The sequence below is a fragment of the Pleurodeles waltl genome, chromosome 1_1 (genome assembly GCF_031143425.1).
Source record: "Pleurodeles waltl isolate 20211129_DDA chromosome 1_1, aPleWal1.hap1.20221129, whole genome shotgun sequence".
In the NCBI taxonomy this organism is placed as follows: domain Eukaryota; kingdom Metazoa; phylum Chordata; class Amphibia; order Caudata; family Salamandridae; genus Pleurodeles; species Pleurodeles waltl.
In genome coordinates this window covers 239,145,324-239,172,859 of record NC_090436.1, presented here as the reverse complement: position 1 = coordinate 239,172,859, position 27,536 = coordinate 239,145,324, and the positions used below count along the sequence as shown (strand labels likewise).

The window sequence follows — 27,536 nt, the reverse complement described above, 5'->3', positions numbered from 1 at the left end:
AATAAACAGCAAAACATCCAACTAATAACGTGTAGAAAGCTATGTATTATTAAATCATAGCGGCCAAGTTTCACACTGCTTATGTGCGACATTACCATAGCTTAAGTGTGACATCCCATGCCTTGTGTGCGACACTGAGTGAAACTTAATTGCAATTAAAACCATGCTGAAATATCCCTGTAAACATCAATATTAGAAATCACTCCACTTTTTTTTAATGTACTTGCAATGAGACAACATATTACCATTTAATTTAAAGTTACCTGCGTTTGCAGGGAGCCGGGGTTACCCATCATCAGCCTTATACAGTGTACACTCTCCAAGGTTTAACTACGGCAGCTGTTAAATCTGTTTTGGACCCTTTATCTGTCCTGGCTGCAGACACTAGTAGCAGCTAAATGCTGCGTTTCAGAGGCTCTTGGCATGCTGACAAATAGTTTTGTCACTGGCACCTAAGGAACCGTTTCTGAGAACAGAGCACGTCTCCACATTGCATGACAAAATGTTCTTTGCTTTAGTCTAAACTAGGCAGATCTGTGGCAGACCTGTTAAATATTCACAGAGTCCATCTCAATGTGATGTTTTAATACAATGTCGTCTTACTCCTGCTTTCTTTATATAATGGAAACTGACATACTCTTCGTGCATCACCAGGTGTGTTCGCCTTCGGGGTTTGGAAGACAAGAAAATGGCAAAATGCTTTAGGTCTCATTATTTGGAACAATCACGTCAATGGCATGAAGGAAATATGGTTTTAATCTTCACTCTAGTTTGCATTGCTATGTCAGTGCATCAAAGTACAGACCTTTGACCCCCATTAATACCCATCTGAACATCTGTCCCTAGGAAGCTCTGTAGACGGTGAAGGTGTTTCCCTATATAGTGCACAACCCTGCCCATTTGGAAGCACATTGCAAGAATATCCCAGATTATAACAACAAATAGGGTGTCGCCTCGCCAGAAACCAGTCAAGTGTTGGAAACAACACAACTGCCCTTATAGCCTCTAGCTTCCTGCCCCCACCTTATCTGATCACGAGGGGTGGGCGCACCTCACTGAATAAACATTATTTTGTTTGCCAGTCCCGAGTCCAGGAAGATGAAGCACATTACTAGCCACACCCACCCTTCCAGCTCCGGCTCTGAAGATTGATTGGCAAGTTGTATCTTTTTTTGATTTTCGATCATCACATATATTAGCCACACCGTTTCAATACCGCCAATATAAAACCATTTCTATTGTGATAGAAAAGGGTACCATTCGCGTAGTATTGAAAGTGGGACTGCTTACATGCATCCTTCATTAATTAACGAGCTGTTTCGAATCACTGGCTAGTTTGCTTTTTTCTGGTAATATTGGTAAAAAAAGATAGACAACAATTTACTGGTTCAATGAGCACATACGAAGCCACAGTCAAATGAACAATTCTATTTTATTGTGATCTCCAAAAACATTTTGGCCAGCACAACAGCTTCCTTGATGCACCATCAAAATCGGGCTCATAGTGTAATCACAACGAAGCAATTCACATAAACACTTTAAGCAACAGAACATGCTTGATATTATGGTATGATAAATCCTGCACAATTCCGCACAGATATAATGGGCACAAATGCTGCAAGAGCTTGAAGCAGGAGTGTCCACCACTGGTACCAGATGGTTAGATCCAAACCATTTTTTTTTCAGTTTAATCAACTACTATATAAATTATTTGCATTTAGTGTCATTGTATGCATCCCATGTGGATATCCTCCTGAAAGCCGGCCCGTTGGACACTCCCGCTAAAAGACAGTATCCTCTGTCCCCTTGTGTGAGCTTAACTAACAAAAGGGCCTAATTCCACAAAGGAACTAGAAAACTCTTTAAATAAACACATACCTACTGCAGTCTGCACTGACAATTTATTTTACTGCATTGCACTGCACTGTCCCCTTAATTTCTTTAAGCATCATCAGAGTTTTGGATATGATTTGCCAATCCACTCCCCCTCCCCCCCCCTCGCAGCAGTTGGAAATAGTCAGATGAATGCCCCCTTGTTTTTTCACTAAGACATCTACTTATGAATACTGCCAGCAGTAGTTCGGCCATGAAGTGTAAACGATGTGGAAGGTAAGGAATGAGAGACAAAGAGTATAGTTCCTCTTTGCTGCTATTACCATTCCCCTTCATATAGGGATTAAAGTACTTATGAGGAAACAAAACTCAGGACCTTTTGCGCCTGCTCCAAGCATGTTACTCCTGGGTCCACGGCGACCAGAGCCATTACAGAAACTAGATGTTTAAGCCAACCACCACCTAAACTGTTACAATTTATTATCAATAAATTTATTGTATTTGGATATCCTTAAATCCAGACACAACTCCAAGTCTGGTGGCCAAACGCTGTACTCACAACTTTAAAGCAAGTCTTAAAAAGAGTCTATATTACTCTCCCTTTAAGGAATCCACCACATTACTTGCCTCCTTATAAAGGGGTATCTTGTAAGGAGCTGTTTTGCAAAGTTTAACTTGATTTTGTACTTCTGCAAACAATATGTTTGTCCTCTTGCCCTAGTTTCTGTCCGTGATATGATGACTCTTTTGTGACACTGCTTTTGTCAGTGTCACGATTGTAGACTCCTTTATTCGCTTTGAATTGCTTGCATGCTGAGTCAAGGGTTGTGATGTCATGACCAAAACTGGGGGCACAACAATCAACACACTAATAGCTTTACAATTAACATATTTAAGTGAAACTTTGCAAAACAGCATTTGTACAAAAGCTACCATTTGTCTATAATTTCCATTTAAAGGATGTGAACTATATTACATATTTTTAATACAATTATAATATATAAATTTCTTTATAGGAATTTTCAGAATATGGAACAATCGAAGTGCTCATCTTCCACTTTGGTGTTAGGGACACTTCTTTCCTGTGCTTTAAATTCTCTTTTGGGATATATGGTATTTGGGAGTTATAACTAAAACATAATACTATGCTCTTCAGTCTCAGAAAACCGAAAGTCGCAGAGTTGCTGAAAACCAACAGTACGACAATGGCAAAAGTGCACTTTTCATAGGATGGTGAATGGTTTGATTTTTCACAAGTCCACAGAAGAGTGGACAGTGATTTAGGATGTGTTGTGTTCAAAGAGCTGACACAACAAATACAGGCCGGTATCCAATAAACAGAGAAAGGGAGACGAAGACATTAAATAAACTTACATGAATTTCAAATCTTGTTCTGTTTTTTAGACAGTAACCCACCAGCATAAATAAATCAATTAAGTAAAAAGGAAAGACACCCATTTTCAAAAGTTTACAGTCAAATTCGTAATGTGACAACTTGCTTGAATATAGCACACAATCATGTGCATTTTATATTGTCTTAAAGTACGTGTTTACTGAGGGCCAGAGTATCCTTTGGGACACAGTACACCAGGTGGGACTTCTTGGGTTGGATTGAGGAGTATGTCTGGAAGAAAATGAAATCGCACTAAAGGAAATGGCTGAGTCTAGGTCTGCTGTGAAATAAGCTATTCTGTGATATGCCAAGATGGCCTGTCGGAGGCATTGAACATCCTTAAAGTATCCATCTAGTTACTGATTCCAAAAAAGTTATCAAAACCCAAGCTTCATCAAACAAATGACATTTCTGAAATCTTTATTGTCCTTCGGTTAAGGGAAGTAGACTTTTGTTCTTCTAACTATATTTCAGAAAATACCTTCTCAAATAGCTGAAGGGGCAGAGAAGATGCGACCATGCATTGTATAGTTCAATTTCTACCAAAACACACTTGCTTGGTCTGCTCCACCTAGCAAGCAATCAAAATATGGCCTTAATTCCTGACTAACACTCCTTGGGGAGATCTAGCTCAAATAGGGTCACTGTAAAGGTTAGAGAGTTAGCAATTTAATCCAATCCCTTAACTGCAGCTCCTCCCTGAGGACAAGGCAAACAGAAATGTGTTCCATCAGCCCAGTTTACAACACTTGGCCCCACACATTTGTAACTGTGCACTGATACTACAACATGAAACTTCAGAACATGTCCAGTGAAGAATTGGTTTGGACTCACGTGTAATCAACAATAATTTGAATATGGCACTAGATTTTATTACACTTACCGATTATCTGAAAATGCACCTTCTCATAGAGAAGAAAATAAATAGTTTTCCTATGTACATAGCAATACAAATTCACATTTTAACGCTTACTTAGACACACAAATATCAGCATGTAGGTAGTCAGATTGTCTTAAAAGTGCACAGTACTGCCACGCCTTCAACCATGATATATTTCAGTCCTAATAAGAAAGACTCTTGACTTTCTTATGAAAAAAGTAGATAGCATTCCAACTACGGGATAACACCAGCATTGAACAGATGGACTAGACAACATCAACCAACAGCTGTGTTGGAAGGTGCTTCTGTGATTTCTGTTCTCAAACAGTATGGTCCACTCTGTGACATTCCTCTTTCTGGAACACGTCGTGTAAGGCTGTGTAACTGACACTGTGGCGACTCCTAGTCAAGGAAGTGTCTTTGATGCAACCTGCATTTCTGCCCATTTCACCAGGCCACTGTAAGCTTTGGAGTACATGTGCGTGAGTAATTGATCTAGTACTAAATGCATTTTTCAGATAAATTTATTGGTTCATTTGGAAAAGTCACATGAAGGTTACTGCCCTTCGGGGAGGTTCTGATTGATGTTCGTGTGGGTCTCATTTCTTTTACTAAACAAGACTGCTCCACGTCAGTCCCCTGTGAGGAATCTGACAAGTCTGAGCCATGCAAATTCCTCTCCGATGTCCGGGACAGACCTGTACCAATAGTCGTGCCTGGCAACATGTTGCTGCCCTTCATGCTGCAGTCACTCAGCTCCAGTGGGTAAAGCAATGTCTGTGAGGTACTGGTGACCTCCCTCAACTCCCGGGAGACGAAGGAGGGCGAGTGGCTGGACATGACTGATGATGTCCTCCTGCCCTCCACACAGTTGAAGCTGCCCCTCGAGTGTGATCGCCTGCCCCCACCCATACGACAGAAGAGACACTTGATCTTCTCGATGACTTTGACCAGCACTGTTTTTCGAAGCAGGATATATATCCAGGGGTCCAGGATAGGGTTGACAGAGGCGATGCGGATTGCCTGGAGATCTGGATTCCTCCCAATATCAGTAACGACCTCTGGCTGGTAAAGCTGGTTAACGAAGACCCGCACCTGGGGGATAAAGAAACAAAACAAGTTTTAAAACTTTGCTACCCAAGCTAAATTATGATATTCCAGGCAGTACTAACAACACATAAAAATAACTTATAAATAAGGCAAGTAAATTGCCCTTTGGAACTAAGTGAGCATTGGAAAAACGCATTACAACAATTACATCACTTAGAACGGTGTATTAGCAAAACACGTCTTTGGTATTTGTTCGTAGTTGGAAAAAGATGGATTTATTATTTATTTTGATGAGAGTAAAGACTTATTTTTTCTTGGACTTACCATATGGAGTCTTTGTGCAGTTGTCAGGTTGCATTTAAAGTCCTGTGAGTGTTATTTTGTTAGTAAATATATTAAGAAAAAACGTGCTTGCTCTCAATTACCAAAAACAGTAGGTTGTGCTTTTTAAAAAAAAAAAAAAAAAACAAGAAACAAAATTCACTTTCTTGTGGAAAACATGTTCCTGAACAAATATTCAGATACCCTAACTTCGCTTCCAAAACCGGTTTCCTTGCAACAGGATTTGTTGGAGTAGGGAGGGTAATGTTTTAATCACTCCCAAATGCGATATGTTGAAACATATTGAAAAAAAATGCCACCAACCACTCGATTGCTCACCGTCTTTCAAGACTGGTAAATCGAGTTAGTTGGCATAGCTAAAGATAAATACATACTATGTACTATTTTAGAGCTAATATTATGCATAACATATGACTCATAGAAGAAACGAAGACATTTTGTATATTTCAGAAACAAACTCATGGTCGCTGTGTATGTTTACAAATAGGGTGATAAGTAACACATTGTGCTTTCTACATCTATATATATATACATGGTTTATGCAAGGAAATTGTTCATGCATCTGTGTACCTTTCATGTATTTAATCAAAACCAGGATGCAAAGGGTGATATTAGTGCAACAAGAGGCCTTCTATGGGCAGATCTGTTTCCCTGTGTAAATGTAGTGTTAAACCTGTGAAGCAGTAAAGAGCGTTTTGTATCTCAAGTTCACTTTACTGTGGTAATAACCTGGAATTCAACCCTTGCCTTGTAGTAATAAATGTGTGAGTGCGCATTTATTACTACAGTTGTTTTAAAAATGTGTTAATGGGCCTCCTACTTTTACTGCCATGGAGTATATATGTGTATATATGCGCCACCACTTAACCATGTAATATGGTCCAACATTGTCATTTACGGGTTCTGGCGAAATCGCAAACCATAACGCCGAAGCTCAAGTGAACCCAAAGGTGGCAATATAAGATCATATTACACATGTAAATTACACATGTTTGTAATGTCTGCTTATTTTGGGGTAGTTAACTTCAAAATACTGTTTTATTCTAAATAAGATTACAAGGACACTAACTTGAATTAAAAAGTTCACATTTGCATTTCTTAAGTAATATTTGAGAAACATGTTGAGGGCCAGTGGAGTTAAGTGATTCTGTAACTTCGGCATTTACTACACAATTATTTACCACATTTGTCACACAATTTGCCAATTTCACAAAAAGGTGTACCTGGCTCAAATGGATAAATATCAAACTGCCAGAGACCGTGCTGCGTGGTTTAGATAATTTTGTCAGATAACTCAGACAACTTTCACAATTATCAGAACCAATATGATTATGTAGCAAACTCTAGAGAGTATTATGATGACAAAACCTATTTTTAACAGAGAGCCATGAAATGTTCCCACCTTTCATGGTTACTTGTGAAAATATGGGCATATATGCTTCTGTATTTTGAACAACACAATAAAAACCAAGCTCCCCCACCCCACCCTCCAAACAAGAGAGAGAGAGAGATAGAGGAAGAGAGGGCCAGTGAGAGAGAGGTGTGTGTGTGTGTGTGTGAGAGAGAGCGAGAGACAGAGAGTGAAAGATTTGTTACACTCTCTGTCACAGGAATACAGGGATGAGACTAGTTGCAGAAAAGCAGTGCCTCTTTGATTCACAGACTCAATTGATCTACGTTGATTAAATGATTTTATATCATGATCGCTTGCAAATAAACTATTTTCTTAACTTAAGGTACACATTTTTTTGTTTCTTTGAATGGTTTTACATTATAACGTATTCCTAGAGTCTCAAAAACCCCAATATTTTAATTCATCTAAAGAAATTACTTATGTACATGCTTTCATCGTCAAACCTCAGCTTCTGTGTAAATATGTGGCTTGAAAACAATTGTGCAGAGGATGTACAACCGAGTGGCAAGTATATACTGTCTGTTCTTTGGGGGACCGAAGGCGGGCGGTTAAAAGACTGTTCTTTTCAAATGCACCCCAGCCTCATTCACAAGAGTCTTACTCTTCAAGCTACTGACAAAAGTAAATTAGCTATTTTAGAAGGTCTCACCACTGGGCCCCATTAAAAAAGCACTAACCCCTCATTCTGCATTGTCGGTGTGCTTTTAAGTTTACATATGGTATCGCTCCAAGTCAACCCAACAAGACCCTCCATCAATCACTTTAGAGTCCCATCGCACAGGCCAAACCTCTGCACACTCAGGAAGTTAGGGTAACTCTACACTGACTACTGAGCCATGCACTCATTCTGTTTAATAGTAAATTATAGAAAGGTGACATGGCACCTGAAGCGCAGAAATCATGCCTGGGCTATGCAAGTGGATACATTGCCAAGGATAAAAAAAAATCTTACTACATCACAAAGGCAAGCCCGGTTTTCTATAAGCAAGACATGTCAGCACCTCGTGTTAAGGAGAGCCACAGCGCCAGCTCCTCAAAGGAACTTAGTTGAGTTTTGCCAGAGTAGGAGAGAGGTTACTTTATTTTCCAGATCTCCCTGTTCGGTGCTAAGGAGCCATGCCCTAATTGAAGAGCAATTGAAGAGGACTCAACAAAGCACATATAAGTGGGAAGTCTAAATTGAAATAGAGAGCATGGGGTGGTTATCATTAGAGACAATTGAAACGCTCAATAAAATTGAACATTTTAAATGCCCTACCTAGCAAATAAGAATCATTCCAACCTACTGTAATGCAAAGGCCTTAGGCTCGGGAGGGGATGATATAACTTTTTGGGCCTATGGAGACTAATGTTAATGCCGCAAATGATATGCACTTTAAGCAAATTACTCGAATTTCTCTAATGTTTCAAAGCCCATGCAGCAGGCACAAGTAGCTGACGCACTCAAGGTTTGTCCTCTGTTTCCTGGTAATTGTAGTTTATTCCACTGTGAATGCAAGATTGCAAGTAACAAAATGCAAACAAAAAGCCTGAAATGGGTGCGCTTCTAGGGGGCTCTTTCATGAAAGGTTGAGAGGGATTTGCCTGCAGCACATCCCCCTCCTCCCCTACTGCTGAGCAAGACACTACATATGCCTCACAGTTCTGACCTTCCCATTAGAACCCCGCATCAGTGCATCAGTGTAACTGCTGTAAATTGGTGGCAATAGAAATTCCTGTCGCAGATAAGATCCTTTAATGCCCTGGGCTCCTGCACTTTTTCAGGGCTGGCTCAAGGAAATCTCGATGTTTTTCTTTAGAATTCTGACTCAGCCGGTTTGTGATTAAAACGTAATAATACACCTAATCCCATTGGGTTTTATCTCAGATGTCAAATAATCTTCTTTGAGAATGTCTAAAATAGCGTGAATCAAGTAACAGGATCGTGCGAATATCTACGATTTCTCAACACAGGGGCTGTAAAATGGCGAAAGCCACACATCAGCAATGGAAAAGAACAAATGTGTAACATAAGCCTGAAAATGCCACATAGGTCTAGTTGTAGCACAACGCTAATTAGTGACGACAAGCATCCAGCAAACACGATGGAAAGTGCTGCCGAAGCCGCCTCATCTGTTTCAGATTTGGACAGTGGTCGCAGGCAAAGACCGCTCTGTGGCTCTTGGTGGCCAAGGACATTCCAGCCCTTTTAGATACGATCATGTAAATAAGTGCAACAAAACACAAACTCTCAAAAGCCCCTGAGATTATTTTGTGAGCATAAATGGCACGGACAAACCTTGAGGGTCGGACTTATCAAAATTCAGAGTCTAATTCACTGAGATTTTGGTGTGAGTAGGCGTGACTTTCTCTTGTAGTATTCCTGGTTTAATACCAGTGCTTAATTTGTGCTTGTTGTTTCCGGTGCTGAGCACCGACACTTATTTTTTAGGGCCAGGGCTTACTCTTCTGCCTCAAGCATTTGCAGGGAGCAATAGACACATATGGGGAAGAAGGAGGAAGAGAAAAACGAAAAAGCGTCACAAAGGAATAAAGTAGAAAGCTGCAAGAGTGAGCTGAAGGGGCAGGGAGTGGCTTTATATGGATTGAAGAGGCCCGAGATGGCTTCAGGATTGCGCTGCCTCAGTATTCCGTGTTCCCACATTTAACGTCAGCAGACGCGTTTTTGAGAGGGGGGCTTTGGGCAAGGCACGTTTTTATTTACAAATTAAGCACTGCTTAATACTACATGACAGGGGCACTACAGATTGCACATAAGAGAGTAAGACGCATGTGACGTACTTCTGTACTCCTGACAAAGCTGAATTCCAAGAGTAAGTCAGGGTACTCCTCGGTGCTAGTACGTATATCATTGCTAGTGTGAGGGAGTAGGATGTGGTTTTGGACGAGGTGGTGTTTTGGCGGTGGAGCCCAATGTACATGGGGAGGAGAGGAGGCACTGTGTGCTGCTGTGAGAGGGCATAGGCGAAGAACAATTTTCATTTAACAGCAGGGTATTACACAGCAGTCGATAACATGGTGGTAATTGAGTTAGTGTGACAAGTACACCTTGTTTCCAGTCCTAAATAGTTCACTTGCCATACAGATGCATACTGGGGCTCGTAGTCTTGATTTAGTTCATTTAAATACATTATATCATCTATTTTGAAACCAATTGTTTTGAAAATGATGATCCACAACTGTAAATGTGTCCCCTCAGAAAGAAATGTCACGTCAGCTCCCTGAACAGTGGTTATCAGATTTCAATGTAGCCTCCTTCACGCACACAAAGAACGACCACCCAAACCAATGGCACTCAGTGACTGAGGATCTTATATGCGTGCATTTTGAAGTTGCCAACTGATAAACACCATACTATATTGTTTAAATCGCTAATGACTGATACGTGATAAATACGTTCAGCACTACAACCAAACGGGGTCTCTGGGCATTTCACCCAATCCAATCTGTAGGGAGCTAGAAAATATTTGCTTCTTAAACGATTTCCAAAAAGACGATAACACAACGTGGACATTGTTATGTGTTTCAGACACCTGTATGCAGAATGACCTACCCCGTTTCCATCAAAAGACATGGGCACAGGGGGCTATCGAGAGCTTTTTTTGAGGGGGGGAGGGAGTCTAAGGGGGTGGTAGAGAAAGATCTTCTCTGCTAAATAGGGTGAGTGAAAATGACGGCGACATTTCAATCCAAACACGCCTTGGTCAATTTAATCCAGTTAGCCACCCTTTCTCCTGGTTGTGCAAACTCTTCCATGGCCTCATTCCCCAGACTAACCAGACTTCTCATGTTGCTTCATCACGTTTTAGACCTTCAGGCGTTGCAGAGTTGGATGCGCCACTGACAGAAATTGACCAATACCGTTGGAAAAGCAGACAAAAAGTCCTATCTATTCTACATAAATGTTACAGGAGGTAGGTGTTGTAGCCAGCAGCAGTCTGGGGCGTATGGGAAATGACTTTATAATCACTCGTAGTTTATTTGCTTTATGTTCTGAGTGAAAATGCTCTCAAAAATAGGGGCTACAGGGGGAAATTAGGTAAGAGGGTTGTCCCTTACACTCTAAGAAGATCAAGGGGGTTATTACAACTTTGGAGGAGGTGTTAATCCGTCCCAAAAGTGACGGTAAAGTGACGGATATACCACCAGCCGTATTAGGAGTCCAATATATCCTATGGAACTCGTAATACGGCTGGTGGTATATCCGTCACATTTGGGACGGATTAACACCTCCTCCAACTTTGTAATAACCCCCAAGTGTTTTTCCAAGTTATTCCTCTGACCTCTGCCATCAAATTCTGAATTCTGACTGAGGGTTCTTCCAGGGATGAAAAACAGAATGGGTTTAGAAACACTTTCATTTGGAATTGTGTGCCATCGGCATGAGTACGTTTTCACAAGAACCCCTTCTAGAGATCACATAAAGGAGACATGTATACATTAAATAACACCCAATCCGATTTTCTGACAGACACCGACGCGTTTCGACCCAACGTTCTTTATTACGGTGCACCGTTGGATCGAAGATAGATAGATGGATTGGTTTGTGTGTTCTGCTTTCCTCCTTTTTTGATTGTTAGATTGGATTTCTGAGGAACAACTTACTACTGGGAAACAAGTTAGCAAAACAACTTTGGCATTCGGGACAATGGTATCAACTGCACACAGTGTTCGTGTTGTTTTCTGACAGTAGGTGGCAGTCACGTCCTGCTCTGAAGCACAACGTTCCTCCCACGTCCTGAATGAGGATAATTAAACTTGCGTGCCACCTCGCATGTGGTAATAAATAGGAAGCGTCGGTGCCAGCCTAAACAGCTTCTCAAAACACACGGGTAATGCCTTCGGCAAACACGGGCCTGGCAGAGCAAAGGCCGCGGATCACCTTTCACCGCGCCGATCCAGAGTGGAGGCACTGGAGTTTTAGCATGATGGTGACATTTATCTGAACTCCTTAACCGGGATTTGACCGGGTACAGACTTCAGTGAACTAAGAATGGAGATAAATTACAGGCCGGGCGATTTGTTTTCGATTAAAAACAAATTCTCACCGTATGTTCCTCGTGGCAGCCAAATAGTTGATACCATCCGCCTTCTTGTAAGAGCGACTAACAGGGAAAGCATTACGGAACTTGTAGGCTATGTTTCCCATTATAAGTAAGCAGTCCCCTCAAGCTGTGCAGTTAGCGGGAGAATAAAGAGATGTCGAAAGTCATCATCGTCATCTGGAACATTTAAACCTCTATGAAGATGTCTCCAAGCGCTAGATGTGTCCCACCTGGTTCACTCCTACAATCATTAACATAACACCAGGGCATCAGTTCTAAAACATTTAGGGCCTGATTTATACTTTTTAGCGCTGTATTGAATTTCGAAGTTTGCGCCGCTTTTGCGTCAAAAAATGACGCAAATGCGGCGCTAAAAAAGTATAAATTAGGCCCTTAGTAGGGTAATTTAGTAGCATGATGTCATATGGTGTGACATCACAGGACGTCATGTGACAAACTCCCTCAGGGCCCCTAGATGTAATCGGAATGTAGAAATGTTTGCAAAGCATAAGCGAATCATAAAATAAGAAAGAAGCACGCATACCTGACATCGATAAAACCCAAATGAAAAAGTGGCAATATTGCTTTAAAAAGCGGTCATCTTCACACAGTCAGTCAATGAAAGTGCAATATAGAGGAGCAAAGCTACCGGATGACCCCCTGGTCCAAAATGTCACTCTTTTAACTTGTGGCCTTTTATTGAACAACCAATGCTTTCTGGGGTTTGTAGCCTTGGCCCCATTTCAATTAGTCCAATACACCTGAAAGTGATTTGTAAATGGAAAGCTAAGGACTGGAACCGTATGTTATGAATTCATCTGGTAACTGTAAATTGAAGGAGGTGACAAAATTGTCAAAAGAGCCATCAATGGGGTGACTATTAACACTCTTTCAAAAAGCAGCATAACCCAGGCTTATGTATCATTTTCCTGATGGTTCTGGTGTGAAAAGAGAAGGGTCGCCGCTGCTTTCATCCTCCTGATTTAGGTATAAAATTTACCGGTTTAGAGGGGGAGCGCCCACTGTGCATACATACTCTAATTTGAGGATTACTTAAAGAGGGTTCAGACAGGCCACCGACTCCCTAACTCTAGTATAGTCCCATGCTGGAACGTGCTGAAGGGGGAGAAAAAATAAAAAGCTCAATTTTGTCCACCTGTTATTTGTGATATGTTAAAAAGTGTGCCATGGTGAGTGATTCTGTGATCGTACTCCTGTTCTTTAGACTAGCGCACTGAGGCGTTTCTTTGGTGATTGAAGACTGTGCCAAACCACAAATACAATAGTTATACACAACAGTGAAAATGTTATTTCACATATTGTGAAACCCGTTCTATATGTTCCTTGTGGAAATTGGGAGCTGAACTGTCATGGTTAAAAAAAGTTTCACAAGAAACAGGCGGAAGGCTTGTCACGCTTAAAGTATACTTTCCCAGTGAGAAACGTCAGCGTGCTGTGCGTAGTTAATGAAATGCAAACGAGGTAGTAGGTTCGTGTCATGAATGAATACTAGTGAGAGAGGGGCGGACTGGCATATGCGGTCAGTCTGTCTGTTCCAGAAGAGCTAGCCTGACAAGTCTGACAGGCCGGTGTGGGCCGGTTTTGTGGCTTTTCGTGGGCTCGTTTTGTAGTGTAAGCAATTAGAGATTTGAGGTCAGCCAAATTAGGCCCACTTACCATTCCAAGAGTCAAGAGACCCAGACCGGTGGCTTTTCGTTCTATCTTGTTCCCAAATTGGGGAATGTCATACCCATCATTCTTAGACTCAATGATAATCTGTCTAGCTCCAGGAAACATCTGAAAAACTATAACGTATGCCGAAATAGTCTCTCCCAATCTTGGCTGTTATTGCCGAGAAACTTAATTCGGGTAGCCACGCGCTTAAAAACATGATAATAATAACAATGAGCCGGTTCTTACTGTGAATGCATAATACATTCACTGATGCCATGTAAAATGAAGGGTGTACAGTCTGTCTTTGCAAGTTCAAAACTGCCCCAACTTTTAGTGGCGACACTTCTTTATCGCTATCTGGTTTGGAATTGGAGGTGGGGCAATTTTATTTTGGTACGTGGGCCTATCTTCTGCCCCAGTCACGTCTGAGAGATGTGACTTAAGGGCCAGTGCTGGGGACTTAGTGAGGAGCCAGGCCCAGTCTCGTGTTGGCTCAACATCCTGTGATTCTGGGCAAATCACTTAATCTCCCTGTGCCTACAAGATAATAATGAGTTTTTGTGTAGGTCATGTAATTGGTGCTCATCTAAAGCGCTCCAGTATCTAAGGGTCGAGTTCGCGCTATATAAAACTACAAAAACAGTCTAACTGCTCATGTGCAAAAGCTCCCCATTTGTATAGGGAGGCTTAAGACCTGCCCCTCGCGTGCCTGTGGGGAGACAAGGGCCTCGGGTCGGGCGGGGTGGCACGCATACAGGCCGCTCCCTCTTTGAATGACAGCAGGGCGTATAAAGGCTTCTTTCTCCCAATCCAGCCAGCTGCTGCACTTCTCACCAGCCTGTAACACATTCACTCGCTGCTCTTAAACAGGGTTTTTTTAAAGACAAGCCTCGACGCTTATTGCCACGGGGACATTTGCCGATAAGTAAAGAAAAGGGTTCGGCGTGTAACTTGAACTGGGCCGCCATGCGTGTCTCGACCAGTCCCAAACCTCTGCTTTCACAGGAGCCCTAGCTGCTATTGTAACTGGGCCTGGCGGAGGTATATCTTCCTGTAATTAAATATAACACACACATCTGTCCAATGTGTACGTGCTTTCCTAAAGTTAATGTCCTTATCGCGTGTAGGGCAATGAAAGAAAAAGGAATTAATCTTCCAGTGCACAACAGTTCAAAGGTCACGGCCTTTCCCCGAAGTCACAGAAAACCCGGTGATAGTGACCTGTATGGCACTTTCACAAAGTCTTGGCTTACTAGCTACTAGCATCCAATGTTTGGGTTTGTGAGCCAATTCACAGAACGTTAATAAGGAAATTACAAGTCATAGATTGGAACATACCGGTGGCTCGTACGTCAGGTTGATGGCATGTTCGGACATCGCACGGTTCCACTTGGCATTTGTCAATGACATCTGGATTGACAAGGAATAACGTATCCCCACCCCCCTATACCAGATTTAACAGGCCTCGACGGATTTCTGTAGTTTTGTAAAGTGGCCAGAGAACTCTACAGCGGCTTGCCCCATTTTGTTTTATTATGACTGGGGGTGTTTTGTGCTTTATTTATGTTGTATACCTGTGTTCTCTGAAATGTCCGAAATCTTTCCATACGATTACAAAGCTGGTAACCGATCACGAGTGTGGTAATTTCATTCATTCATCTTTTTAGGCAACAACACTTTACTGCGTCTTAACTCATCCTAGCTGCCATCTTCACCCTGCCAACAAGCTGAATGCCTCCCACAGTCTTCAACTTTAACTAGGAATTAAAAAAAACTGCATAAAAAGTCACACCTCTCCCTGGCGAGAGAAAAGACAGAAAGGTGTATGACTTTGTATGCAGTTTTTTAAAATTCCTAGTTAAAGTTGTAAAAAGTGAAACTCGAAGCCCCAGAATGCAATGTGATACTGGATAGAGAGCCAGGACTTGGGGAGGTGACACGTTCCATGGGCGACGTTTGCTAGGTGTGCAGCAGATCTGTTTTAGTAAAGTTGTTTTCGACGAGTATACACTTACCAGCACTGAGTACTGTGAATGTGCAATACGTTCCTAGTGTGTGGGCTGCTTCTGATTTAGAACTCCTGCCAGTGCATCAACATATTGTAACAATTACTGACACAGGATGTGAAGGTAGTTAAATGAGCTGCAGTGCTTCACCACAGCTTCAACCAACACAGGAAGAAAACAAAGCTATGACCGTGTCAACTACATTACCCCGATTGGTACAAAACAATTACAGTATCCTTGATGGAAGATTATTAGCGTGATTATGGCAGTAGTGGCAGTATCTTATACCATTATTAGTTCTTCATATGTTAACTCCCATGTGATGTCTGAACTATTCAGCCAGTCCTGCCTTCTTTCTCGACAGTGCATCGCATGCTGTGACTTTCAAGCTCATCCTACAAATGTCAGAAGGAAAACTATCAGAGAGTCATGTGATGTAAGCAAAACGTGAGAGTGGCTGAACGTTTGCACAAATGATATAGACCACTTGACAGCTATGCATGGGACTGTGGCCGGGCTACCTACAAGAGTCTTTGGGCAGCTTCACTAAAGTGAAATACATTTTGGGAGGACAAGCACGTAGAAACAGTTTATTAAATGTTCTAAAGCTCAGAATGTTATGGACACTGCAGAATCAGCCTTTCCAGCATAGCAAAGGGCATGCATGTCGATGAAATCATAGTTAAACTCCCTCAGAGTTGCGACTGACAACAGAAGGTTATCATCATTGTTAATTAGTTCCATGTCATTAGGGTGACTTTAAGGAAGTCCCAGTGGACAAGGTTTTCAGTCACAAGTATTAAGCCTTTAGAAACTTGCAGTTTTGCATTTACCTTGGTGGAGAGTAAGGCTTTATAAACCGTGCTTGCAAATATATAAGCCATTCAATATTTTTTATTCCGTACTTAAAATACTTGCAGTAAAAATAATTGGAACAAAAAATATGTAAGTAGTTTGGTAAGGTTCCAGCTGCCATCATCTCGACTTCCAGAAACTACAGGTTGTGAACTGCTAATTAACTGATTTTGTAAGAGTATACAAGCACAAAGTGGGAGGAAGAGAGAACAGAATTGTTCAATGGAAAATACAACTAATATTGATATTAGCCAAATTTTAGATTCAGAAGTGATACTTTAAACACACTGCAATCTGTGGAAGTCTTTGACATCCTGGCCCCTATTTGTTGATGCTTTGGGTTGCTTCTTGTCTAAACTCACGTTTAAAAGAGAGGTGAAGGTGGCAGTGTGAAAACTGGACGATTGCCACACAGGCTGGATTCCTTAGAAAGTCATGAGGGCTGTGACAGAATCAGTGCAAGGTAAGTACATCCTAAAGAGTGCCTGATTCTATCCTATCCTTTTAGTTTTTCACGGGCACAGGCCTGTGGCTGACGTCTCTACTACCCAGTAAGTCTCCCTGCTTTTGGCATAAATGGCTACACGGAAGCAATGTGTGTGGTCTTTTCCCTCCAACCACAAAATGCAGATCAGGTTTGCTGCTGATTGTGTTGAAAGTCAAACTTGAGAGTATATTTAAATCGATGGCAACATGCAAATCTTGCCTGATGGAGGTGGCAGTGTTGTGCTTTGCATGTGGTCTGACACAGGTCTGCGACTAACCTGAGTGGGAGCGTGGACATGGAATACGAGTTCCTCCGGAAATCAGTGCGTCTTAAAAAATGACGGAAACACTGAACAACCAAACTATTCGTCTATGTTTTTATAGGAAAGGTCTGGTTTAAATTTCACTCCTGACTCAAAGCGGAGATCAGACAGAGGCCCTTGGCTGCTAACCACACACATACAATTTAAGGGAAATGGAAGTGACACAGCAATCTGAAGAGAGGTCTAACATCCCCAGAGAGGTTTTGGTAATGTTAACAATAATAACGACAATGGACTAGGGTGGGGAGTTGGTACTTACTCTTTCGGTTTTTTTTTTTTAGAACTTCTCTAAGTCGTACGCTTGCCTGCTAAAGTGTTAGACGCAATGCAGGATGTATGCATGCATACACCCTCCATGGCATATCTGCCAGGGAATATGGCAGAGGCTTGGCGTAGCCTGTCTGGCAAGTGGACAATGCCCGAAGGGCTAAGCCCAAAAGACGCATGAAGTGTTTATGTTCTATAGCCATGGCAAGCTAGCTGCTGGTTTAAGTGCTTTACTAGCCGTAATGCAAATGAGCATAGTGGTTGCTTGTGTACTGGGGAAGGATCAATGTAGGCCGCTGGCTAGACAAGCCCATTGTTTTCGAGCGGTTTAAGAGTAAAGGTAGAGGACTGAAGTTCCTAGGACGCCGATGCCCCTAGTCACAGCCCTTATCGGTGACTCAGACAGGGGGAGTATATCACCAGAATATGGACTGCGAGGCAGGTCCTGCGGATCTGGGAAACGCAAGCACGCAGGCGTCATGGGCACGTACTGCGTCTGCTCTATGACGACAAAGGGACGCGTGTGTGTACGTCGCGAGACGGTTGCCCCGGCAGCGGTCACTCGTGCGCGGATTTGAAGACCCGACGTCACGTAAACGTCGTTGAACAACGTCCTGATGTTGAAGTCGTTGTACTCCGCCGCCGCCAGCCACCTTTACAGTGTCAAGACTTCCTACAGGAGTACACCGGGATTCTAAGATGTCCCATGCCTTGGATTAGTACATGTGCTTGCCAGACCTTATTTTTAGTTTAGGTTGCTTTACTTCTAGCTGACCATTTATAATGTGAAAAATCAAAACTGGTACCACGAGATTATGAAAAAGCTGACTAGCCTACTGATTTCGGATTTACACCCGTCCGTACTCGATGATGTGAGATCCACCACGCAGGGAGTTGGGGGTTGGACAGGTTCTAGGATTGTTAGCCGGGACAAGAAACGACCTAATGGAGAAAGCGTTGCCCCGGAGGGCTGTAAATACACACGCCACTCGACAATAATGATGACACCGCTTAATAGGTTACCGCCGGTGCAAGAGCTTTTAACTGTCTACAGTAAGACTTTAATTGGCATTCGGTAAAATGTTACTGTAGTCTAGACCGTGTAGAAGATTTAAATCACGTTTCTCTGATTCCTAGCCAAGTATTTCTATTCACATTAGGAGGCAGTGAAGTTTCAAGTTAGGATAACTTCTTACATTAGCCGAATATTTGAATTTCGAGTATATGCCGGAAGGCACGACGGGGTAGTGCCCCCTCCCCCATATATTGAAGGGTGTTTTTCTAACATGAGGAAGGAATGGTGTCATCCCTCCTTCACTGGGTGAAACGACGCCTGAAAATAACAGAAGTGTTCATAAAACCCGTGGCGTCGGCATGCTTTGTACAGTTCTCATATGTACGGGTGAAATCTGAAATACATATTACTGATATCACCACTGTTGGGAGCGTTTCGAAACGAGCTCAAAGCATGCAATAGGCGCTGCCTGAACAATTGAGCATTACGCCTGGGAGCTGTCTCATGCTACTAACTGCCTCTTATCTTTATTGTATATTAATTCGAGCGCGCACTTACGGGGTGGGGGACGTTGCGAGGTCAAAAGAGAATAATGGTAGAGAAAAGTGATGACTCACCAACAAAATTACAATAAACATGTTTGCGTATATGAATCAGTGGCGGGTTGACAACTGCTAGCAAGAACAGTTGCTTAGCTATCAAGCGGTGGTGCTATGACTGTCAACTAATCCCGGCTTTTTAGTCAACATCCTGTTGCACTTTGGGACCTGTAGCTACAACTTTAACATTGTAAGTGTGCGCAGAAAAATCCAAGCATTCAAAAGTGCTGGCGGCTAAAAAGATAGGACCGGTTGGGCAAGGTGCCGCTTGCCAGCTAGGCAAAAACATGCCAAAAAGCAAATGGTTAGATAGGCACAACCGTACAATGAACACTAAATATTTTAGACTGGTAGCTAAAATAGTTGTCACTGAAACACCCATCTTTCACACTAAAACACACTGGTGCGCACTGACGCCAATAGCAAGCGCGACTCCTGCGCTACTTGTGGCTTTCTAGGTAACAGCGTGCTGCATGCTGGTACTGCAAGGTTTGAATTGAACGCCAGACATAGTCTAAAAAGTAACAGCAGAGAAAGCGCTGTGCGCTGAAGAAAGCTAGGACTGGTTAGAAGTATAACATAACACAGGGATACCAAGAAGCGCTAAATATGCACCAACACTGCCATCGAACACTAGATATTTGTTAGAGTGAATCAACTTTATGATGTTGCATTGTTTTGTAAAGCTGGTGCAAAATAGCCAAGGGATCTTGTTCCCCGAGTCCATGCAGCAGCTCATCCAGCTCAGGTTTTTGCTTTGTATCATGGGGCTTGTAGTTCTGTTCTCGACTTATACAAACAGAACCTAGTCCCAGAATACAAAGCTACAAACTTGGTCCGGATGAGCCACTCACACAGACCCTTAGATACTTGAGAGCTCTGAAAACTTTACGCGTGGCGCTTAGTAAACTTTGAAACTTCTTTTGGCAGCCCTCACAGAAGAAGTGGCCCACGATACTTATTAATAAACATATTTGGGTAATATGTGTCGAGGTCACGACAGTGAGTTTTACAACAGGAAGTTATAGACAGTACAACACTATAGATTTCACAATAACTGGTAATGCAGAAAGGAGGATGAAATATTGGGAGAGGATAAGGGAGTGGAGTTTGAGACCCTATTACAGTTTTTTTTTACCAGTACCCTGTCACAAACAAAAATAGGGTCCTCTTAAAAACGGTCTTTACTTAAAACATTAACTACCAGACCATTAAAGAAAAGAGAGAGGGCGAAAGAAAGGCTAGTGTGAGTTTGCTAAGTGTATGATAATAACCAGGCAGTTATTCTTTCAGCACTAACTGTATGTTTTACTGTGTGCATTTGTATACCATATTACCACTATTTGTGTGGTCCCGAAGCACCTTTAGAAATGGGGTAGCATTTGTGGTTCTGGGATTCCTGTTGACAGAAGTCAAAGTGGTCTGCTGATGTTATGTTTCATATTGTAATGATCGGCGGTGATCAGCAAGGTTAAAATAGACTGGTATACTGTTTAGTGATGCATTACGTCGGGCTGGCTAGATCCTGTTTTGGATCTGTGTGGAGCACTGCCTTTTAGGAGTTAGCTGTGTGTGGAGCATTATGTTTTAGCTGTTAGGATTTTGCTATGTATACGGATACGGGTGTAACATATTTAAGTTAAATACTTTTTGGGATGCTTGAAATCTTAAATGGTCAGAGGATAAGGATATGTTGCAGAGGTGGCAGGTGCACAGCCAACCTAATGGCTACAATGCACATCGAGTCATAAGGCAGGAACTCACCATTAGTACTAGGGAGGAGGTGAGGCTTGGTTATGAGGTGAGGGTCGGGATTGTGTGTTGGCAAAGAGGCATTTGGGTAGTGAGTGAAGGACAAAGCATCTCACTGGTAGTGTGGAGCAGTTAAGAACGTGTGAAGAGATGCAGGATAGGTTGGGAGTAATGGGAAGGAGCACTGTACTTACCACTAGTGGTATGGAGCAGATAAGCACCACTACCGAGGTGGCAATGAGCAAGATGACCATCTGAATCTCTGCACCGGCCATGCGACGAAAACTGCGACCCCGGCGGCGAGAGGCAGGCTCCCCCATGCGATGGTGGGCATCAGCGCCCAGCGAGGTACGGCGTACAAACTGTCGGTGCATGCGGATGAGAGCAGCGCACACCAGCACGTTGCAGAGCACGGTGACCAGGATCAGAAAGGAGCTGAAACCTGCATACATGTATGAGTAAGCAGCATGCCGGGACACATTGCTTCGCCAGTCGATGAAGCACCAGGTCTTTGGATACTGAAACGTGGACTTGCCCAGGCCCATGCTAGGCAGCGCACAGAATAGGACATTGGAGGCATAGATGGCGCAGAGGGTAAGGCCAGCCAGACGTTTGTCCACGTAGTGGCTGTAGAAATAGGCATGGTTAATGGCAAGGTAGCGTTCAATGGACATTGCGCAGATGATGGATAGGCCTGAAAGGCCAAAGAAGAGCAAGATGAAGGAGCTGTATTCGCACAACTCATCCCCACCGGGCCATTTCTGTTGTACATATGTGGCAATGGTGACAGGGCTGACCAGGCAGGTCCCCAGCAGGTCAGTGAGAGCCAGACCACATACTAGAGTGTAAAAGGTTGTCTCTTTCTGTTCTTTGCGGGACTTGCACAGCACTACAATAGCGATCAAGTTGCCCACCACACCAAAGATGAACATGATGGCTGGGATGGTGATTGACTTGCTGGAACCCGAAGAGGGCCCTACGCTGATGAGGGGTTGTAGAGTCCAGTTCCCCATGGAGTTGTTCAAAACATCTGTCAGATACTCCCCCTCCATTTCGTCCTCAGCTGTCCAGGTCTACTTTTAACAGGGGGAACCTTAGACCACGAGCAAATCCTTTGGTTCAGTGCGATGCAGCTTTCCGGCTGATTTAAGCCAAGCAAACTTCAAACTTGGGGCTGTCACCTCCGAAAAAACAGGGAATTCTATTTACAAAGGTGTGCAAATCTATGAAAGAACCAGTGCTGTGGGAGTTCTTTTTCAGCCTAAATGGAGGAGTCTGGCCAAAAAAAACCCAGAAAAATGTATGAACCCTGTGTTCTTTTTCTTAAATGCCTTGCAGACAATCTCTCACTTCTCTGCAAGACAGCCTTTGTAAAGCTGGATAAACAAAGTCCAGTGGTTACATTCACAATGTAATAAATTCCTGTTTAAAGTTGCAGATGAGAATTGCGGCACATCCGCTTTCCTGTTGATGGATACTTCCCCAAACAGAATGTCTTAAAACGAAATGTAAACCAGTGAATTTCGTTCATCAAAAGTAAGGCCAGGTTGGAGTTGTTTGTGTAGAAAAGTACACTTTTTCTGAAGATGGTTTGCCGTTTTTGTGCGGGCAGGTGACGTTTGTTGTATGATGCTGCTTTCTTGGTAGCCTGTCAGGTTAAGTCCTCAGGGGAGGTCACTTTCCCAGACCCTGCCCCTTTCATAGCTCTCTCCTGCTCTCCACAGTGCTGCCGAGGTCTGCCAGAGAAAGTGCCCGCTGCCAGCCTTTCACCCTCTCCCCGTGGGCGTAAGTTACAGGCTTGGAAAGCGTTGAAGTGGGTGCTGTTGGGCAGCTCCTAAGCACCGCGTGAGCTCCAGGTGGCCTGGACTTTGTGAGAGTGCACAGAAGCTGTCAGCTCTTTGCCTGGGCGTGTACTGGCTCTGAACACCACCACCCCTTCCTCGCGGAGGGTTATCAATTCCTACTGTCACACAGAGCTAGGGCAGTCAGCCCCTGATCCCTTCACCCGGCTTTTGCCCCTCCCTCCAAGACTCAAAAGTATCTGGAACAGGCCAGGCAGACCTTTGCTTCTTTGTATCTTCAGGCATGTCTACAGAAGCTGGTCAGTTTTTTGCCCTCCCATACACTGTCCAGGGTACGCAGGGCACCCCCTGCGTCTCCTTGTAACTTCAGGGGGACTGCGTCCGACAGAGCACCCTTATGTCTCCTTATGAGCACAGGGATTCTGGTGAAGGCTGGGTGCGTCCTTTGTGCAGTGTCTCTGGGGCCGACAGACCACACCCGTAGGTCAGCCGGGCACCCCCGTGTCTTCTGTGAGTTCAGGGTCTCTGGAGGTGGTCTTGCAGGGCAGTGTTTGTGTGATCTCCGGAACAGGCAGTGCAGACCTGTGTCCGGTTCTTTGCAGGGTATCTGGAGCAAGAAGTCCTTTGGCCCTACGAGTGCGAAGCAAGCAGGGCACTCATGTGCCCCTGTCTTTGCAGGGTATCCTGTGCCCTCAGGACCTCTGAGGCAGGCGTCGAAGTGTCGCTTTCCTTGGAGTGCCGGGCACGGTTTTGTGCTGTTCCGCCGTGTCTGCAGCCGGTCCCGTGCCCTGTTAGCGCGCAGGGTCCCTGGAGCGGGCGGTCCAGTACATGTGCTCCCACGCCCGGCAGAACCCTCTGAGCGCGTGTATACTGTTCAAGTTTCCCTAGAGCGGCCCGCTCGCCCCACCCCGTCTCGCCAGCCATTGGTTGCAAGAGATCTAAGGGGTTTCCTCAGCTCCGCTGCGCATGGGGGGTGGGTGAGACGCCGAGCGATCGCGCGGGGCAGAGCGCAGCTGTGCAGATCAACGAGTAGTAGAAGCATCTGCTCCTTTCCCCGAGCCGGTCTGCTACAGGTGCAGAGGAGACGAGTAAACACTTAAAAGGGGTACAGCAGCATGATCTCCTCAAAAATCAATCATACATTAATTACAAAGTGAGTGTTCGGTCGCTAGAAGTTTCAGAGTCGTTCTATTTGGAGAGCTATTTCTACAGGTTTCCAAAATTATGTTTCGAGATACACCTTAAAAGGGTATATAAAATGTACGTTGCCTTCGGAAAGTATCACAGTAAGGAACTCCGGAAAACCTGGACTTTCAGGGACTCCCCGGTTGTCGCTTGCCAGAGCTATGGGATTAAAAAACGTCCTTCCTGAAACAGCGCAGTTCCATCTTTGACCTCTAGGGGCTGCGCTGGCCCCACTAACACCGGTCTGGCATCTTCATAAGCACATGCTCAGTCAGGCTTTTTCATGTTCAGTGTACAAGCGTCCAGCCTACTCCGCGGCTGTTCAGTTCAACTATAGAATTCTTTTGTAGCTAATATGTAAAAAAAAAAGAAAAATGTTTGAAAGGGACCAAGTTTTCTTAGTAGCGTGCCACGGATTCTGAGTTTTCATTCCACCTCCCTGCATTACTACATTTGTTTGCCCAGCCGTACAGGTTCTTTTTCATCTTCACGTTCCCATTATGTTACTGGTTCCCCATCTTGCTCCCTGCTCCTTTCTCCATTTTATATATATTTTTTTCTTGCTTTCAGTCAAAGTTGGTTGACGAGAAATAAGTCCCGAACTCCAGAGAAGAATGCACCAATTAAGCAATGGAATTAATAACAACGGAGGCGGCTGTCCGTGGCGACTGGGAGTGCTGCAGCATCCGTTAACACACCCACTGAAGCACATATTTGAGCGGCAGAATGAATGCACTACACTATGTGACAAAAGTGTCACTCAGTGTAACATTTATTCATACTTTGTTAAGAGCTGCTGTGCTACGTGAATTAGGCGAGGTAACCAACAGGGATGTTTTTGAAGACGTGATCCTTTGACCTTGGTGTGACCAGGGGGCCGGAGAAAGAGCGAGTATCAGTGGCGTAGCGGAATTTACACCCCTCCCACCCGAAGTAAATGGAGAGGCCCACCTCCGAACTCACTCAGGAGCTATCTGGCCAGCATACAGTGCTGCCCCCGTCTCCCCGCCCCTCCAATCCCGTCCCTTGAACTCGGGTCCCTCGCGGTATGCACAACACTGTAATCCGTGCGTGCTAGCCAGACCCCTCAAAAACAATGACCTGTATCTATTTATTTTCGCAGTATATTTCGGGACACTGGGGCAGCCCTTCAAAAACCGGAACTGCCCCGTGAAACCCAAAACATCTGGTCGACCTACGCTTGAAGGCTGGGCGATCCGCTCAGATTTCACACTTTAGAAAGAACCGTGTGATCCTGATCAATCACTGTCTTATCCGCCAGAATTTCAGTGCTTACTGATCCTTGTGGAAATTCCTGTTTATGGTTTATTCCTAATGACCCAGAACGGTCTATAGATGTTTAATCACATAGAAATAACAAGCATTTGCAATGCAATGGGTTTCACGTTTACGAGTTAAAGCTATTAGCTTTGTAAGCTCCTAACCGGACTTACCTTGCCACATAAACTGAAAAGTAAAATGGATTCACATAAGCGAGCCAACAGACTCCATAAGAGCAAAGCAAACGTGCAAAAGGAAACACAAGTTCCCTCGCAGTGAATCATATTGTCAGAAGTGCAATTATCCATGTAACCAGCAAAAGTGCAAATATCTATGTAACAGGGTCGATGTGATACAAAGCGCTCTACTACTGCCCAGAAAGATAGCGCTGACTACGAAATAAAGAAAAAAATAGTGCAGAAACCGAACTGAAAACATGGAGCCTCGTATGTTTTCAGTAGTTGGCCGGTGTGGTCGAGGAGGGTTAAACACAGGAAAAGGCATGACGCATGCATGCCTTTCACTAATTAAATCAAGCGAATTTTAAAAAGCAAGCCCACAAACTAACCAAACTGATGGGCTTGAAATGGGCATGGTTACAAGCCCACAGAGAGATTACACCAGGGACAGAGTGCTTTGCGCTCAACCCTAAAAATAAGGAAAGTTATACAAGTTAAACATAAAAACTAGGAGACGCCAATTACCACTTTCTTTGACCAACTCCTGCATTTACCTACAGGTAATAGCATTACTCTGAGTCCATCTCTCGCTGTGATGACTCGCTTAGTGAGGCCCCTGTGTCTCCAATCAGAACCGTTTCCCAAATAAAAATTCCCTCCCCTGCCTTCCTGTTCCGTACCAAACCCAAACACCACACTGCTGGACTGGCCAAAAAGAGGGGGATGGAGGGCCTGAGTCATCACAGTGAGAGAAGGACTCAGAGTAATTACATTAACAGTAAGTAAACACAGCATTGAGCCTTCTCCCCTCTCGCTGTTATGACTCACTTAGTGAAATGTACCCAAGCCAAAAAGCAGACCAGGACAACTGTACAGAAAATGCACACACAGGTTTAAGCCACAGGCAAAAAAATGTGTACAACATGTAAACTAGCACTGTGGAACCCAACAAAGCCGGAACTGCTGGACCCTAGACAGCCCTAGAACAAGATACACCGGCAGAAGGAACTGCCCAAGTGGCAGCCTGATAGATTCTTAGCAAGGACTCACCCTGCACCATAGCACCCAGGAGACCTCCCCAGGAACCCCAGAAGAAAAGACAGAACAAACTAGGAATAAACTAGCTGAAACACAAACATGACCTCCTAGCCGAGGGCCAGAGAAAATGGTATACATCCGTGCGGATGGGACCAAAAAACACAAAGTGGAGGAGAACTGGAATGTGGACGCCCACCAGGTAGATCAATACCGCCCTCCTCACACCAAGTGAACCAAGAGCCACCTCCTTAGGAGTGTCAGGAAAGAACATCAGGAGAATACATCCTGCCGAAGAAGAAACCAAAATGTCCCTTTGGGCACATATCGCAGACCCAACCTCAGCATAATTCGGTCCAGGAACACCCGAAAGAAAGGAGACAAACAAGACAGAGAGCCCAGTTCCAAAAGGCGGTGGGTGGAAACCATGACCACCAGAAAAAAAACTCCTCCAAGGACAAACAATTGAATCCCACCGAAGGTAAGTGCATGACGGAGGATACTGGAAAGGCCGTAATACCAACTGCAGAGCCCAGGAAGGACACACCACTTGCAGGACTGGAAGCAAGCCAGAAAATCCTGTAAAGAACCAGGAGACCATATCCCGGGCAGACAGAAGACTACTCCAAGGGGATCCCAACGCCTCCACAGCAGGCCCAACACCAAAGCTGAAAATGACATCCAATGACAAGCAGAAGAAGACTCAGCCAACAACTGCCAGGACGTCTGCACAGAAGAAGACACAAGCTGAGAGACCAGTTAACATTCAACCACCCCTTGCGAACCCAAGCTGTCAGTCAGAGGTGCGCCAATAATTGACCCTGGAGACAAGGAAGCTGCAGGGGAGCTACCACTTCAGTTCCACCCCCATCTCCACCAGAAGAGGAGACAGAAAGCATGGGCCAGGCCAGAGTTACCTGAACAACCAGAAGCCCCTCCCAATGCAACTACTGGATCAAGGAAACAGAGGTAAAGCAAACATGAGGTCCCCAGCCAAGCACATGATGGCATAGTGTGTCACCATCAAACTGTAAATGAAGGAAAGAACACTCTTCAGCCAGATCAGCATTCCAGTCCCACATCCAGAGGAGCCGCCGGGCCATGAGAGCAGAGGAGGAAA

The 27,536-nt window shown here is 44.0% G+C and overlaps 1 protein-coding gene across 1 annotated transcript; it reads right to left on the bottom strand.

Annotated features, from left to right (window-relative positions):
- Positions 1-1,413: 1,413 nt before the first annotated feature.
- On the bottom strand, positions 1,414-23,597 carry PTGER4 (prostaglandin E receptor 4). The gene is made up of 2 exons (XM_069221379.1): positions 21,129-23,597; positions 1,414-5,201 (listed from the first exon to the last, which is right to left on the bottom strand). Exons 1-2 carry the CDS (start codon positions 21,984-21,986, stop codon positions 4,608-4,610), a joined length of 1,452 nt encoding a protein of 483 aa, XP_069077480.1. The 5' UTR covers positions 21,987-23,597; the 3' UTR covers positions 1,414-4,607.
- Between the last annotated feature and the right edge of the window lie 3,939 nt (positions 23,598-27,536).